The 14228-nt window shown below is 38.3% G+C and overlaps 1 protein-coding gene across 2 annotated transcripts in view; it reads left to right on the forward strand.

Moving 5' to 3' along the window:
* Nucleotides 1-8947: 8947 nt before the first annotated feature.
* Nucleotides 8948-14228, forward strand: part of Tktl1 (transketolase like 1) — a 36516-nt gene continuing 31235 nt past the window's right edge. For both annotated transcript variants that reach the window (XM_077107155.1, XM_077107156.1), the window contains exon 1: nucleotides 8948-9081. In XM_077107155.1, coding sequence (XP_076963270.1) covers nucleotides 8948-9081 — 134 coding nt within the window. The remainder of the gene's footprint in view (nucleotides 9082-14228) is intronic.

The raw sequence follows: 14228 nt of genomic DNA on the forward strand, positions 1-14228 counted from the left end.
GAGAGTTGGGACCTTTATTTGATATCCTAAAAGGTCCATCAGATCCAAATTCACCCCGAATGTTAACGCCTGAAGCAAGAAAGGCATTAAAAATCATTGAAACATATATGGAAAATATGCATTTGGATAGAATTGATATAACTTTGCCTTTATTATTTATTGTACTACCAACAAAAAATATTCCTACAGGAGTATTTTGGCAAGAAGGTCCATTATTATGGATACATTTATCTTATTCTCCTAACACCATTCTTACTAGGTATGCTGAGGCTGTAGGACAATTAATACTCAAAGGAATAAAAGCAGCAAAGGGAGTGTTTGGGATTTCTCCCAATAAAATTATTACTCCATATACTATGAATCAAATTGATGAGTTAGCTAATAAGTTAAATACTTGGGCAATAATCATGTGCAAATCTAATGTTTCATTTGATAACCACTTACCATCTAATCCTTTATTGTCTTTTTGGTCATTGCATCCTGTAATTTTTCCAAAAATGACAAGAAAAACACCTATCGGGAATGCTCCAAATATATTCACTGATGGATCAAATAATGGTACAGCAGCAATAGTTACACCTGATCAAACTTTTACATTTTTAGTACCCAAACAATCAGCTCAAAAGGTAGAGCTTAAGGCAGTATTACAGGCTTTTGTGATGTTTAAAGATTCTGTATTTAATTTATTTTCCGATAGTCAGTATGTAGTTAATGCTATAGTATCCCTTGAAGATGCTGGTAGGATTTCCCCTTCCTCTACTGTTTTCTCTTTGTTTTCCACTATACAAAGTCTAATCTGGGATAGAAAAGATCCATTCTTTATAGGACATATCAGGGCACATAGAGGATTGCCTGGAGCCCTTAGTTTGGGCAATGATTTAGCAGATAAAACTACACATGACATACATATTTTCTCTACACTAGAAGAAGCTATAAATTTTCATAAAAAGTTCCATATCAATGCTAATACTTTACAAAAGTGTTTTAAAATAACTAAGGAACAAGCTAGACAAATAATAAAACAATGTCAAAACTGTGTGACCTTTTTACCACAAGTTAATCTTGGAGTCAATCCTAGAGGATTGATACCTAACCATATTTGGCAGATGGACGTCACACACTTGCCAGAATTTGGAAAATTAAAATATTTGCATGTTACAGTTGATACTCCTTCTGGATTTTTGATGGGCTCCCTTCATGCCGGAGAAAAAACTAAAGATGTTATAGCTCATTGCTTACAAAATTTTGCCACTGTGGGCATTCCAAAACAGTTAAAAACAGATAATGCCCCTGGTTATACTTCTACCTCTTTTAAACAATTTTGCTCATCATTTGGCATTACTCATATAACAGGAATCCCATACAATCCACAGGGACAAGGCATAGTTGAAAGAGCTCATCAAACTATTAAAATGTACTTATTAAAGCAAAAAGAAGGAATTGGGAAGGGGTATATATTCCCCAAAGATAAACTTAAAATAACCCTTTTTACTCTAAACTTTTTAAATTTGGATTCATCAGGGCTTAGTGCTGCGGAAAGGCATATGTGTCCAAAAAATGTGCATAAGCCCAAGGTACTTTGGAAGGATATTCTAACAGGACAATGGAAAGATCCTGACCCAGTAATTGTCTGTAGTCGGGGGTCTGTTTGTGTGTTTCCACAGGGAGAACAGCAGCCGATTTGGATTCCAGAGAGATTAACTAAGGTCCTGACCCAGTGATTGCCTGGAGTTGGGGGTCTGTTTATGTGTTTCCACAGGGAGAACAGCAGCTGATTTGGATTCCAGACAGATTAACTAAAGCGATTTCTACAGACCAAAAAGAAGATGATTTAGCTCAAATCCATAACAGCTGATATCCAGAACTCCAGTTTGGTTATTCTTAATCTGCGACAGAACCAAAATGCTTTTTTCAATATCTATTTTATTATTGTCCTTTCCCATATCATGAAGTTCTATTTTGTTTTTTGAGCTCATACAGACCTAGGTTAATGTTTTGCTGATCAGTTCTATTTTTTGACTATAGAGTTTTTAAACATTGCAATGGAGATTTCACCTGTAAAAAGTTATAAGGCCTTTACTATTATGTTATGTGTCGTATGTATTATGTGTGCACACTTGTGTTTTGTGTTATATGTTTGAATGTACGTATGTCCATATATCATATATGATGAGCGCTCATGAAAAAATGGATCCAAATATTTTTTTTATTTATTCACGTGATTTAAATGGTTTAATTTAAATTAGATAAACAACTGTTGAGGATTGTTTTAATATGTGAACAAAAAAGGAGGTTAACCGATCTGTTTGTTTACTTTCACCTTTCCTTTTCATTATATTTAATAATTCTCTTAACGACAATGTAAATTATTAAGAAAATTGTTTTCTTTTAGTGCCTTCTGGAATGTTACATAATTTTTTCTTTAGCTATTATTGCCAGAATTCCTATCTTCATCCCAGTGCATGAAGACAAAGATAAAACCAATCTACAGCTTCTGCAATAGCCATCACTGAACTGCTTACAGAACTTGCCTGGACTATGTATCACTTGTATGCATTGTGAACTCACCTGTATGCATTGTGACCTATCTGTTAGTGCAGCGACTTGTGGTAGTGTTGGGGTATTTTTGCTGATGATGTCATCGGTGGTCCAATTTTTCCAAAAGGAGCCGTCAATTGGCTTGGTGTATCTTCCTCCCTTCTGCTTGTCATGATTGTTCAGCTAAAATTTGGGGGCCAACAGAGGTGAGGCAAAGAACCTCACCCCCCCACACTGGTACGAAGACCTCTACACAGGTGTGGCTGTATACTGGACTGGTAGTCAGTGACGGGTAAGATCCAATTCCAATGGTACCAACCTAAGACAGGAGGCTGACGCCTTGAGGTCAGCTCATCCGATAACGGGTAAGGACCATATGTACTATTGGACAACCTAAGGCAGGGACCCTCAGTGGCTGAATGCCCCTGGATTCCATCCTCAGTACCAAAAAAATGGAAAAATAGAAACATGGAAGAGAGTTTGAGAAGGTCTAATAAAAATCTCATCACTATGTCAGAGAAAATAAAGCAGTGACAACATTTAAAGACATACTTCCTAAAAACTTTCCTGAACTAATGGAAAACAAATTTAAGAATCCCAACAAATCCCAAGCAGGAAAAACAGAAACAGATTTGTACCTAGACACAAGATATTAAAGGCAAAGAAATAAAGTTGATTACCTTTAAAACCATGACTTTTAAACTGCAAGGTGACTTCTTAATAGCATCAATGAAACCCAGAAGATGGTTGACAATCTTCAATATGCTGAGAGAAAAACATTTGGAAAGAAAAGAATTAGTTCATATTCAAAGCATCAGAATTTGTAATTTACAATTGCATGGGAAACTGGAAGACAATGAAGGAATACCTTCAATATTCTTAAGGGAAAGTTATTGTCCAACCTATAATTCTATACCCAAACTGTCAACCGTGAGTTTAGAAAAAAAAAAATTTCAGTGCTGGGGATGAAACTCAGGGCCTCACACGTGGTAAGCTTGAGCTCTACCACTGAGCTACACCCCCAGCTCTGACTGTGAGTTTAGACTAATGACATTTTTGGACATGAAAGAACTCAAATAATTTACTTCTTCTCTATTCTTCTTTTAGAGGCCTTTTTGTAGAAACAGTGCACCACCAAAATCAGGGAAGTAGAGGTGGTAAATAGGAAACAGGGAACTCAAGCCAACAAAGAAGTGAACACCATCTCTGGAATGATGGAAGGAGACCCCAGGCTCATGACTGGGTAGAAGGCCCAGAGAGCAAGTCAAAAATACCCCAAAAGCTGGGTGCAATGGCACATGCCTATAATCCCAGTGACTTGGGAGGCTGAGGCAGGAGGATTGCACATTCAAAGCCAGGCTCATCAACTTAGTGAGGCCCTAAGCAACTCAGGGAGACCCTGTCTCTAATAAAATATAAAATAGGGCTAGGATGTGGCTCAGTAGTAGATTGAACCGCTGGGTTCAATCCCCAGTACCAAAAAAAAAAAAAAAAAAAAAAGACCCAAGAAAGCTCCAAGGAAAGGAACTATGAAAATGCCAGACATCTTTAAACAAATGGATAGGAAATTTAGAGAGTTGGGAGAAGTGCTGAACTACTGATAAGTAAGAACAAACAAGCAAAAACGAATGGGGATACAAATGTTGACTCCAAGAAAAACAAAATGTTGGGAAAGGAAAAGAAATCACAGTAATTACATAATTATGGGTAGAGCTTCCATGGACTTGGTAATGTAACATGAAGAGATGACCTAAATGAAATCATTATGCACTATGCTGAAAGGATGGAGGAACAGGAAGTATGTGTTGGTTGGGGATGGAGAGGCAGGTCAAGTCAATCAATAATTCCTAAAACATAAAAAGAGAAAGCAATAACACTACTATTTAGAGAAGGTAAATGACAAAAGAAAGTACTAAAAGCGTGCAAAGTGGTTGATTCTGGGGAATGGTCATTGAGTGGTTGGAAGACATGAATTGCTACTTTTTAAATACATTTTTTTTAGTTGTAGATGAACACAATACTTTTATTTTATTTATTTTTATGTGGTGCTGAGGATCCAACCCAGTGCCTCACACATGCTAGGCAAGCGCTCTACCTCTGAGCAACAATCTCAGCCCCTGGATTGCTATTTTGTAGAAGTAACTAACTCTGAACTTGGGGTCAGCAAACTAGGCTTCAAAGGCCCACTGCCTATGTTTGTATGGCTTATAAACTAAGAGTGATTTTTAATGTTTTTAAATCAAATTTTTTCTAAATTTCAGTTCTTCCTTTATTTTTTTAACATTTATTTTTATTTTTTAGTTGTAGGTGGACACAATACCTTTGTTTTATTTATATGTGGTGCTGAGGATCGAACCCAGTGCCTCACACATGCTAGGCAAGCGCTCTTCCACTGAACCACAACCCCAGCCCTGGAATGTCTCAAACTAGGTAAAGATTATATGAGATTCAAGCCATACTCCTGCATTTCCTTATTGCCTATGGCTGCTACAAGGGCAGAGTTGAGTAGTTACAGAGACCATGTGGCCTAAAATACTCACAGGCTCTTTACAGAAAAATTTTGCTTAACCTGCTTTAAATTATGTTCATGTACACTATTGACAAATATAAGAACTAAATTTGGGGCAGGGTACCAGGAATTGAAGCCAGGAATGCTTAACCACCAAGCCACATCCCCAGCCCTTTTTTATATTTTATTTAGGGACAGGGTCTTGCTCACTTGCCTTGTTAAGTTGCTTAGGATTGCTTTGAATTTGCAATCCTCCTGCCTCAGCCTCTAGAGTTTCCAGAATTATAGGCATGTGCCACAAAGCCCGGTTAACTAATGTTTTAAAGAGCAAGTTTCAATCACGGAAAATAAAAATTTGTTTATGACTTGTTCTGGGAGTAAGTTTATAGATACAATAAAAAAGTTGAAATTGAGAGAAAAAATATGTTGATTGAAAAAAATTAAAGGTAAACACCAACAGAACAGAAACCACATACAAAACATCCAAACAAACATGCGGAATGGAAATGGAATTTGTTTAAAGAAAAGAAGAGGAGGGAAGCAGACATGGTGACTCACACCTGTAGTCCCAACTACTTGAGACTCTGTGGCAGAAGGATTGCTTGAGCCCAGGAGTTTGGGGCCAGCATGGACAACATAGCAAGACCATATCAACAAAAACAACAAAGCAAGCAAACAGGAAAAAAAAAAAGGAAGGAAAAAAGTAACAAAAAGAAATAAGACCAAAATGTAGGCTCTCTCTTCACCTCATTGATATTTCTTTTGCTGAGAATAAGCTTGTTAGTTTGAATCCATCCCATTTATTAATTCTTGATTTTATTTTTTATGTTTTAGGAGTCTTGCTAAGGAAGTTGGGGCCTAATCCAACGTGATAAAGATTTGGGCCTACTTTTTCCTCTATTAGGTGCAGGGTCTCCGGTCTACTTCTTAGGTCCTTGATCCACTTTGAATTGAGTTTTGTGCATGGTGAGAGATAGTGGTTTAGTTTCACTTTAAATACAGTAAGTGTTGTAAGTGTTGGAAGGATGTGGGAGAAAAGGCACACTCATACATTGATGGTGGGATTGCAAATTGGTGCAACCACTCTGGATAGCAGTAAAGAGACTGCTTAGACTACTTGGAATGGAACCACCATTTGAATCAGTTATCCACTCCTTGGTTTATAGCCAAAGGACTTAAAATCAGCATACTACAGTGACACAGCCACATCAATATTTATAGGAGCTCAATTCACAACAGCTAAACTGTTGAAGCAACCTAGATACCCTTCAATAGATAAATGGATAAAGAAACTGTGGTATATATATACAATGGAATATTAGTCAGCATTAAAAGAATAAAATGATGGCATTTGCAGGTGGATGGGTGGAGTTGGAAAACATCATATTAAGCAAAATAAGCCAATTCAAAAAAAAAAACAGGGGCCAAATGTTTTCTGTGATAGGTGGATGGTGATCCATAATGTGGGGGGAGGGACATGAGATGAGTTGAGGAACTTTGGATGGGGCAAAGTGCAGGGGGCAGGGGGTAAGGGGGTAGGAAAGATGGTGGAATGAGATGGACATCATTACCCTAGGTACATGCATAATTGCATGAATGATGTCACTCTACTTCATGTACAACCAGAGAAGTGAAAAATTCTGCTTCGTTTGTGTACAATGAACTGAAGAGTTTTCTACTGTCATGTATAACTAATTAAAGCTAAAGAAAAAAAGAAATAAGACCAGAGTCTCAGGAGGCTGATGCAGAAGGACTGCAATTTCAAAGCCAGCCTCAGCAACTTAGTGAGGCTCTAAGCAACTTAGCGAGACCCTGCCTCAAAATAAAATATAAATGGGCTGTAGATGTTAAGCTTCCCAGGGTTGAATTCCTGGTATAAATAAATAAATAAATGGCTTATGAATAAAAAACTTATTTCAAAAACTTTGACAGCATTAAAAAGACACAATAAAGTATTTTATATAGTTTCGGTGGAAATGACCTTTCTAAGACTCTACCCAAAATACCATGGGAAAAGATTTACATATTTATTATGTACAATATTTTCTAAACTTCTGTGTAGACAGGGAGAAAAACCCAAAGTTGAAAAGAAGGAACATTTAAGTTTTGGCTCAAACACTTGAGTATGCCTTTAAAATAAGGTATCTGAGGTGCATGATAGCACACAGTTGTTATACTGTCTACTAGGGAGGCTGAAATCAGAGATTACAAGTTTGAGGCCAGTGTGGACAATTTAAGGACACCCTTTCTCAAATTTAAAAAATAATAAGAAAATAAAAAGGGCTGGGGATGTAGCTGAGTGGTAGAGCCGTTGCTTAGCATGCATGAGGCCCTGGGTTCCATCCCTAGTAGTACAAATCAGTAAATAAAATAAAATACAGTAAAATATGTTTTTCAATGTTAAAAAGAGGAATCTATTGAGGAAAAAAAGGCTTGGAATATGTGGAATAGATAAAAGAGTTAATCAACATACTATGTAAGGAATTATTACAAATTAGCCATGAAAAAACAATCAGATATGGGGCTGAGGTTGTGGCTCAGCTGTAGTGTGCTTGCCTAGCATGTGCAGGGCCCTGGGTTCAATCCTCAGCACCACATAAAAATAAATAAACAAAGTTATTTTAAAAAAATTAGATATAAAGGATAATAGGGAGAGTTCAGACAGGATAAATTTCTGTTCTGAAAATGTGCAACAAAAAGTTGAACAATAATTTGTAAATTGAAGAATACTACTTTGTCATTAGTTATAATTGCAAAAATCAAAAACAGTGACAACATCCACTGTTGATGAGGATATGGGGAAAACCTGTAGTCATATATTGCATGTAGTCAGATAAATAGGGCCAGTTTTTTGTTGCAAATTTAGGCAGTATCTATTAAATTTTTCAATGTACATACCCTTTAGTACAGTAAGAATGTGAGAGTCTAGACACTTTGAAGCTTTTGTGGATGGAAGAATTTAGCATGTTCTACCTAAATTGCAGTATCTGGATTCCAAAGTTGTGTATTCATGGTAATTAGGGAAGACCATCTGAAAGTCGGAGGGAGTAGCTGTATGATATCCACGTAGTTGTGTTTAGTGTGAAGCTTAGCCTGAGATGTGGTATGTCAGACAAAAAGTGTGAAATTCTGAATGAAAGGAGCTCTCTGAAGACGGACTACTCAGTCAAGTTACAGACTAGCACTGGGCTAACAGGTACCTCAGCAGTCAAATGCGGCTTGTGCCAGAGAAAGTTCTAGAAAGTAAAATGGCTCAGAAATGATGCCATAGCTCAGGTCATTAAGCCTGCGTCAACATCTTGGGGCCTGGGCTGCTGTGGGTGAGGATTGGCTAATCACAAACTTTGAAATCGTAGTGTCAATGTTTCTTAAAAAATATTTTTTTTAGTTGTAGATGGACACAATATCTTTATTTATTTTTATGTGGTGCTGAGGATCAAACCCAGTGCCTCACACATGCTGGGCAAGTCACAGCCCCAGCTCTGTAGTTAATTTTTAAATACTGCCGGTAAATGCGCACAATGTCGGCTTTAACATTGTAACTATTTTAAAGCATGTAGTGCGGCTTATCCTAGTCATTACCTGCAGAATCAACAACACTATCTAGTTCCCGAACTTTTTATTCACCCCAAAAGACCATCGTATACTATCCTCAAAGGGGAACACCTTTGGAACTAAGAGCATAAGGAAAGATATAAAGAAATGTAATTATTTCGTAGAATATGGAATATGTACTGACAAATATTTAATATTCATTCACATGGGCGTGCGGAAGGAGCGACGGGGGCGGAAGGATAAGCCCGCGGAGGGAGTGGCCCGAGCACGAGGCCGGGCACTAGGTTATGTGAAGACGTGAGAGCACAACGGCCACATTTGTTTGCTGAGCACACTATCGCAGCGATGTCTGATATTGAGGCTGGCAGTTTGATGGCCAAGGAGGCCAGACCCGACGAGAAGACAGTGCAGGTGTTGCGGGATATGGCTAACCGCCTGCGCATCCATTCCATCAGGGCCACTTGCGCCTCGAGCTCTGGGTAAGGCACCCTTATCGAAGGCGGCCTCGTGTAGCTTGTCGGCCACTATGATAGATTCTGAGGAGAAAGGAGCCCTCGGTTGCTTAGTAGGCTCTTTATAAAACTATGCTCCCCTCTGGCTTGGGTCCCTGCCTCTGCCTCACAGCCAGGGCTCTGGAAGGCCCTAGGGCCTCACCGGTTAGTAGAGAAGAATCTGGAACCCAATAGCAGATGGTGTCCCTGGAACGAAATCGGGTCTGCTATTTTTACCCAGTAGCTGGGCTTCTTGGGTTGGCAGTCGCGCTGGTATACTGATCGTAACCGTTGTGGCGATAAAAAAAGGTACGGCTGGAAATGTTGCTCTATCCTAACTGCTTACCTAGATATACGAGGCCTTTGGTTCAATCCCTAATATTGCCAACCAACTGAAAGTTCTTGGCAATTAAAAATCAGAGCAAAATAGACTGCTTGCCTTACATGCACAAGGCCATGGGTTCAATTCCCAGCACCAAAAAAAAAAAAAAAAAAAAAAAAAAAAATCGGAACAAAGATGCTCACTGGAGTTTGCTAATATTTTCTTCATATTTTTACATCAGTATTCATAAAGACAGTTATTCACTCAGGTTTTCTTTCTTTCTATTTTTTTGGGGAGGGGGATACCAGGGATTGAACTCAGGGGCACTCAACTACTGAGCCACATCCCCAGCCCTATTTTGAATTTTATTTAGAGACAGGGTCTCACTGAGTTGCTTAGTGCCTCGTTGTTGCTGAGGCTGGCTTTGAACTTGTGATCCTCCTGCCTCAGCCTCCCAAACTGCTGGGATTACAGGAGTGCACCACTGCACCTGATCTTCGATGTTTATTTAATTACTCTTTTGTTTTTCTTTCTTTTTAAATTTTTTCTTTGACGCCCCCCCCCCCCATTGGAAATGAGATTTCACTATTTCACCAAGTCTGGCATTAAACTCCTGGGCCCCAGCGATCAATCACCCTGCCCCTCCAAATTAGCCAGGACACAGGCTCCTGCCGCTGTGACTGCTAACGAAGGAGTCTGTAATTATTGTCGAGTACTTCACTGTCACTGCTCACTTCATGGAATGGCTTTTGAAATGTTCCACCTTCTGTTTATAGCTGTACCACCCGAATACACCCGATCTCATCCAAAATGTTCCACCTTCCTTTTTTTTTTTTTTAAGAGTGTGAGGACGGGGCTGGGGATGTGGCTCAAGCGGTGGCGCGCTCGCCTGGCATGCGTGCGGCCCGGGTTCGATCCTCAGCACCACATACAAACAAAGATGTTGTGTCCGCGGAGAACTAAAAAATAAATATTAAAAAATTCTCTCTCGGGCTGGGGATGTGGCTCAAGCGGTAACGCACTCGCCTGGCATGCGTGCAGCCCGGGTTCGAACCTCAGCACCACATACAAACAAAGATGTTGTGTCCGCTGAAAACTAAAAAAAAAAAAAAAAAAGAAAATTGAAAAATTCTCTCTCTCTCTCTCTCTCTCCCTCCCTCCCTCCCTCTCTCTTAAAAAAAAAAAAAGAGTGTGAGGACGATTGATTTTAATTTTTCTTTAAATGTTTGTTACTATTCATCAGTAAAGCTATAAACTGGAAGGATTTTGTTTGTTGAGAATTTTTCTTTTTGTATGTTTATTCAGACTGAAACTCCGGGGCTCCAGCGAGCCTGCTGCCTCAGCCTTCCTAGTAACTGCAATTACAGGTGTGCGCAGCCCTAGGCTTCTGGGGAGTTTTTATATTGCTGATTCACTGTCCTTACCCATTATATAATTTGTTCAAACTATTTCTAGTCGTGATTCACTTCTGTTAAGTTCTCTATTTCTAAAAATTATATTGACTTAATTAACCAACTTGCTGGCATACAGTAGCTCACAATAGTCTCTTCTAATCATTCTAATTTTCTGTGTAATTGACAGTAATGGCTACACTTTCACTATCTCAGTTTAGTTAATTCTCTTTTCTCCTTTTTACTTTCTCTTTTTTTACTTAGGTCATTTACCTAAACTTTTGTTGTTATTTTCAAAGGACCAACTTTTGAGGTTGGGAGCATATTTCAGTGCTAGAGCCCTTACCTAGCATGCTAGAGGCTCTAAGTTTGATTTCCAAAACCACAAAAATAACTTTTTGTTTTATTGATTTTTCTCTAATGTTTTTTTGGTCTCTATGTTATTTATTTCTATTCTAATCATTGTTTTTCCTTCTGCTGGCTTTGGATTTTGTTTTTAGTTCCTTAATAGACTTAGGTTGATTGGAAAATTTTTTTGAATGTGCTTATAGCTGTAAATTTCCTTCTTGGCACTACTTTTTCCTTCATTTCATAAGTATGGGTTTTATGCTTTTGTTTTCATTTTCTGATTTTCCTTGTGATTCCCTTTTTGACTTTTTGGTTGTGTAAAGGTCGAGTTGTTTAATTTGTTTGTTGTATTGTTCAATTTTTATTTCAATTGTAATTTCATCTCATTGGGCTCAGACAAAATGATATACTGATTTTTTAAAAAAATCTAGCCCTAAGCCAGGAACAATGGTGCACACCTGTAATCCCAGCAGCTTGGGAGGCTGAGACAGGAGGATTTCGAGTTCAAAGCCAGCCTTAGCAATTTAGTGAGGCCTTAAGCTACTCAGCAAGACCCTGTCTCTAAATAAAATATAAAAGGGCTGGATATGTGGCTCAGTAGTTAAAGGACCCTGGGTTCAATCTCCAGTACCAAAAATAAATTAATTAATTTAATTTAATATATTTTTTTTAAACCCTGGCCCTGGAACATAGGCTATGACATTAAAAGGACAATATGGACCTGGAATGATCACTTGAACCCTGGAGATCACCATCAGCTTGGACAACATAGCATAGTGAGACCCTGTTTTTTTAAAAAAGGACGTGATTCCCTTTAAGATCCACATATTTTCAAGGTTGCTTTGGTTTGGTTTGGTTTTTTGGTAGTGCTGCTGCAGATCAAACCTAGAACTACAACTGAGCTACACCCCCAGCCCAAGTTTTTTTTTAACTTTCAAAACTAATAACAGCATTGCATTTTCTCAAAGGATTCCTAATAGCTTATAAATATAAACTATCTACTTAGGAGACATTTATAAGGCATGAAGGCTTAAGTCCTCATGCCTTATTTTATATTGTAAAACTTTTTAGAAATGTTTTAGATGTTGATGAACCTTTATTTTATTCATTTATTTATATGCAGTGCTGAGAATTGAACCCAGTGCCCCTCATATGCCAGACAAATGCTCTACCATTGAGCCACAACCCAACCCTATACTGTGAAACTTTTAAACAAAGGTATGAATGACTTGGGCCTAAAATCTTGTTTTTCTTACTGTTGGAGCTGGGCTATAGGGAGTAGAGGTTTTCCATTTATTTATTTATGTATTTGTCTTTTTTTTTTAACTGGGGATTAAACCCAATGCTTTGCACATGCTAGGCAAATATTCTACCACTGAGCTACAGCTTTTTTTTTTTTTAATTTTAGTTTGAGACAGGGTCTCACTAAGTTGCCCAGTCTGGCCTGGACTTACTAGTCCTCCTTCCTAAGCCTCCCTCATGGCTGGGATTATAGGCATGTACACCACTACTGACTCTCTTTTAAAAAAATTTTTTTTAGTTGTAGATGGACACAATACCTTTATTTTATTTGTTTATTTGTTTTTTTTTTTTTTAAGAAAGAGTGAGAGTCGGAGAGAGAGGGAGAGAGAGAGAGAATTTTTTTTTAATATTTATTTTTTAGTTTTCGGTGGACACAACATCTTTGTTTGTATGTGGTGCTGAGGATCGAACCTGGGCCGCACGCATGCCAGGCGAGCGCGCCACCACTTGAGCCACATCCCCAGCCCCATTTTATTTGTTTTTTTATTTATCTAATTTTATGTGGTGCTGGGGATCAAACCCAGTTCCTCACTGAGCCACAACCCCAGTCCTCCTGGCTCTTTTTTTTTTTTTTTTAAATACATTAGTTTTTTGGGGTTTTTTTGTAGTTGTTTGTAGACCTCTGACTCAAACCCAATGCCCCATACATGCCAGGCAAGTGCGCTACCACTCAGCCCCAGCCCCAGCCCACTCCTGCCTCCTTTTTATTAACACAAATTAACTGTACATATTGGGTTCATTGTGATATTTCCACATATGCATAAAGAGCACACTGATCATATCCAGCCTCTCCTTATCTATCCTACCACATATATACTTCCCAACCTCTGTTAGCAGTAATTTTACATTCAAGTCTGTTTTTGTGTGTGGTGCTGTGGCATGAACCCAGGGCCTTGAACATGCCAGGCAAATAGGCAAGTGCTGTATCTCTAAGCTACATCCCCATCCCTCAACCTTTTTTTTTAAGCTTCTACATGAGAGGGAACACGTGGTACTTGTCTTTCTGTGTCTGGCTTATTTCATTTAACATAATATTCTCCAGTTCCATCCATTTTGATACAAATGATGGGATTTCATTCTCTATTTTTTTTAAACTTTTAGAACCATTTACCTTTATTTATTTATTTATTTATTTTTTAGAAAGAGTGAGAGAGAGTGAGAAAGAGGGAGAGAGAGAGAATTTTAATATTTATTTTTTAGTATTTGGCGGACACAACATCTTTGTCTGTATGTGGTGCTGAGGATCGAACCCAGGCCACACGCATGCCAGGCAAGCACGCTACCACTTGAGCCACATCTCCAGCCCCTCATTCTCTATTTTTTGACAGGCACTGGGAATCAAACCCAGGGCCTCTTCTCATGTGAGGCAAACACTTTAACACTGGGCTGTACACCCAGCCCAGATTTAATTCTTCATGGTTGAATAATATTCCATTCTCTATCTATATCACATTTTCTTTATCCTTTTATCTGTTAATGGGCACCTAGGCTGATTGTATATCTTAGCTATTGTGAACAGTGCTGTGATAAACATGGGGATGCAGGTATGTCTTTGGTATGTTGATTTTATTTCCTTTGGATCTATATCCAGAAATGGGATAGCTAGATCATAAGGTAAGTCTATTTTATTTTTTTAAGAACTTCCATAGTGACTGTAGTAATTTACATTCCAGCCAGCAGTGTATGAGTTCCTTATCCTCCATATACTCACCAGCATTTTTTTATAATAGCCATTGAGGTGAGATGATATGTCATTGTAGTTTTTTGTTTTT

This window comes from Callospermophilus lateralis, chromosome X (assembly GCF_048772815.1).
Source record: "Callospermophilus lateralis isolate mCalLat2 chromosome X, mCalLat2.hap1, whole genome shotgun sequence".
NCBI classification, from domain to species: domain Eukaryota; kingdom Metazoa; phylum Chordata; class Mammalia; order Rodentia; family Sciuridae; genus Callospermophilus; species Callospermophilus lateralis.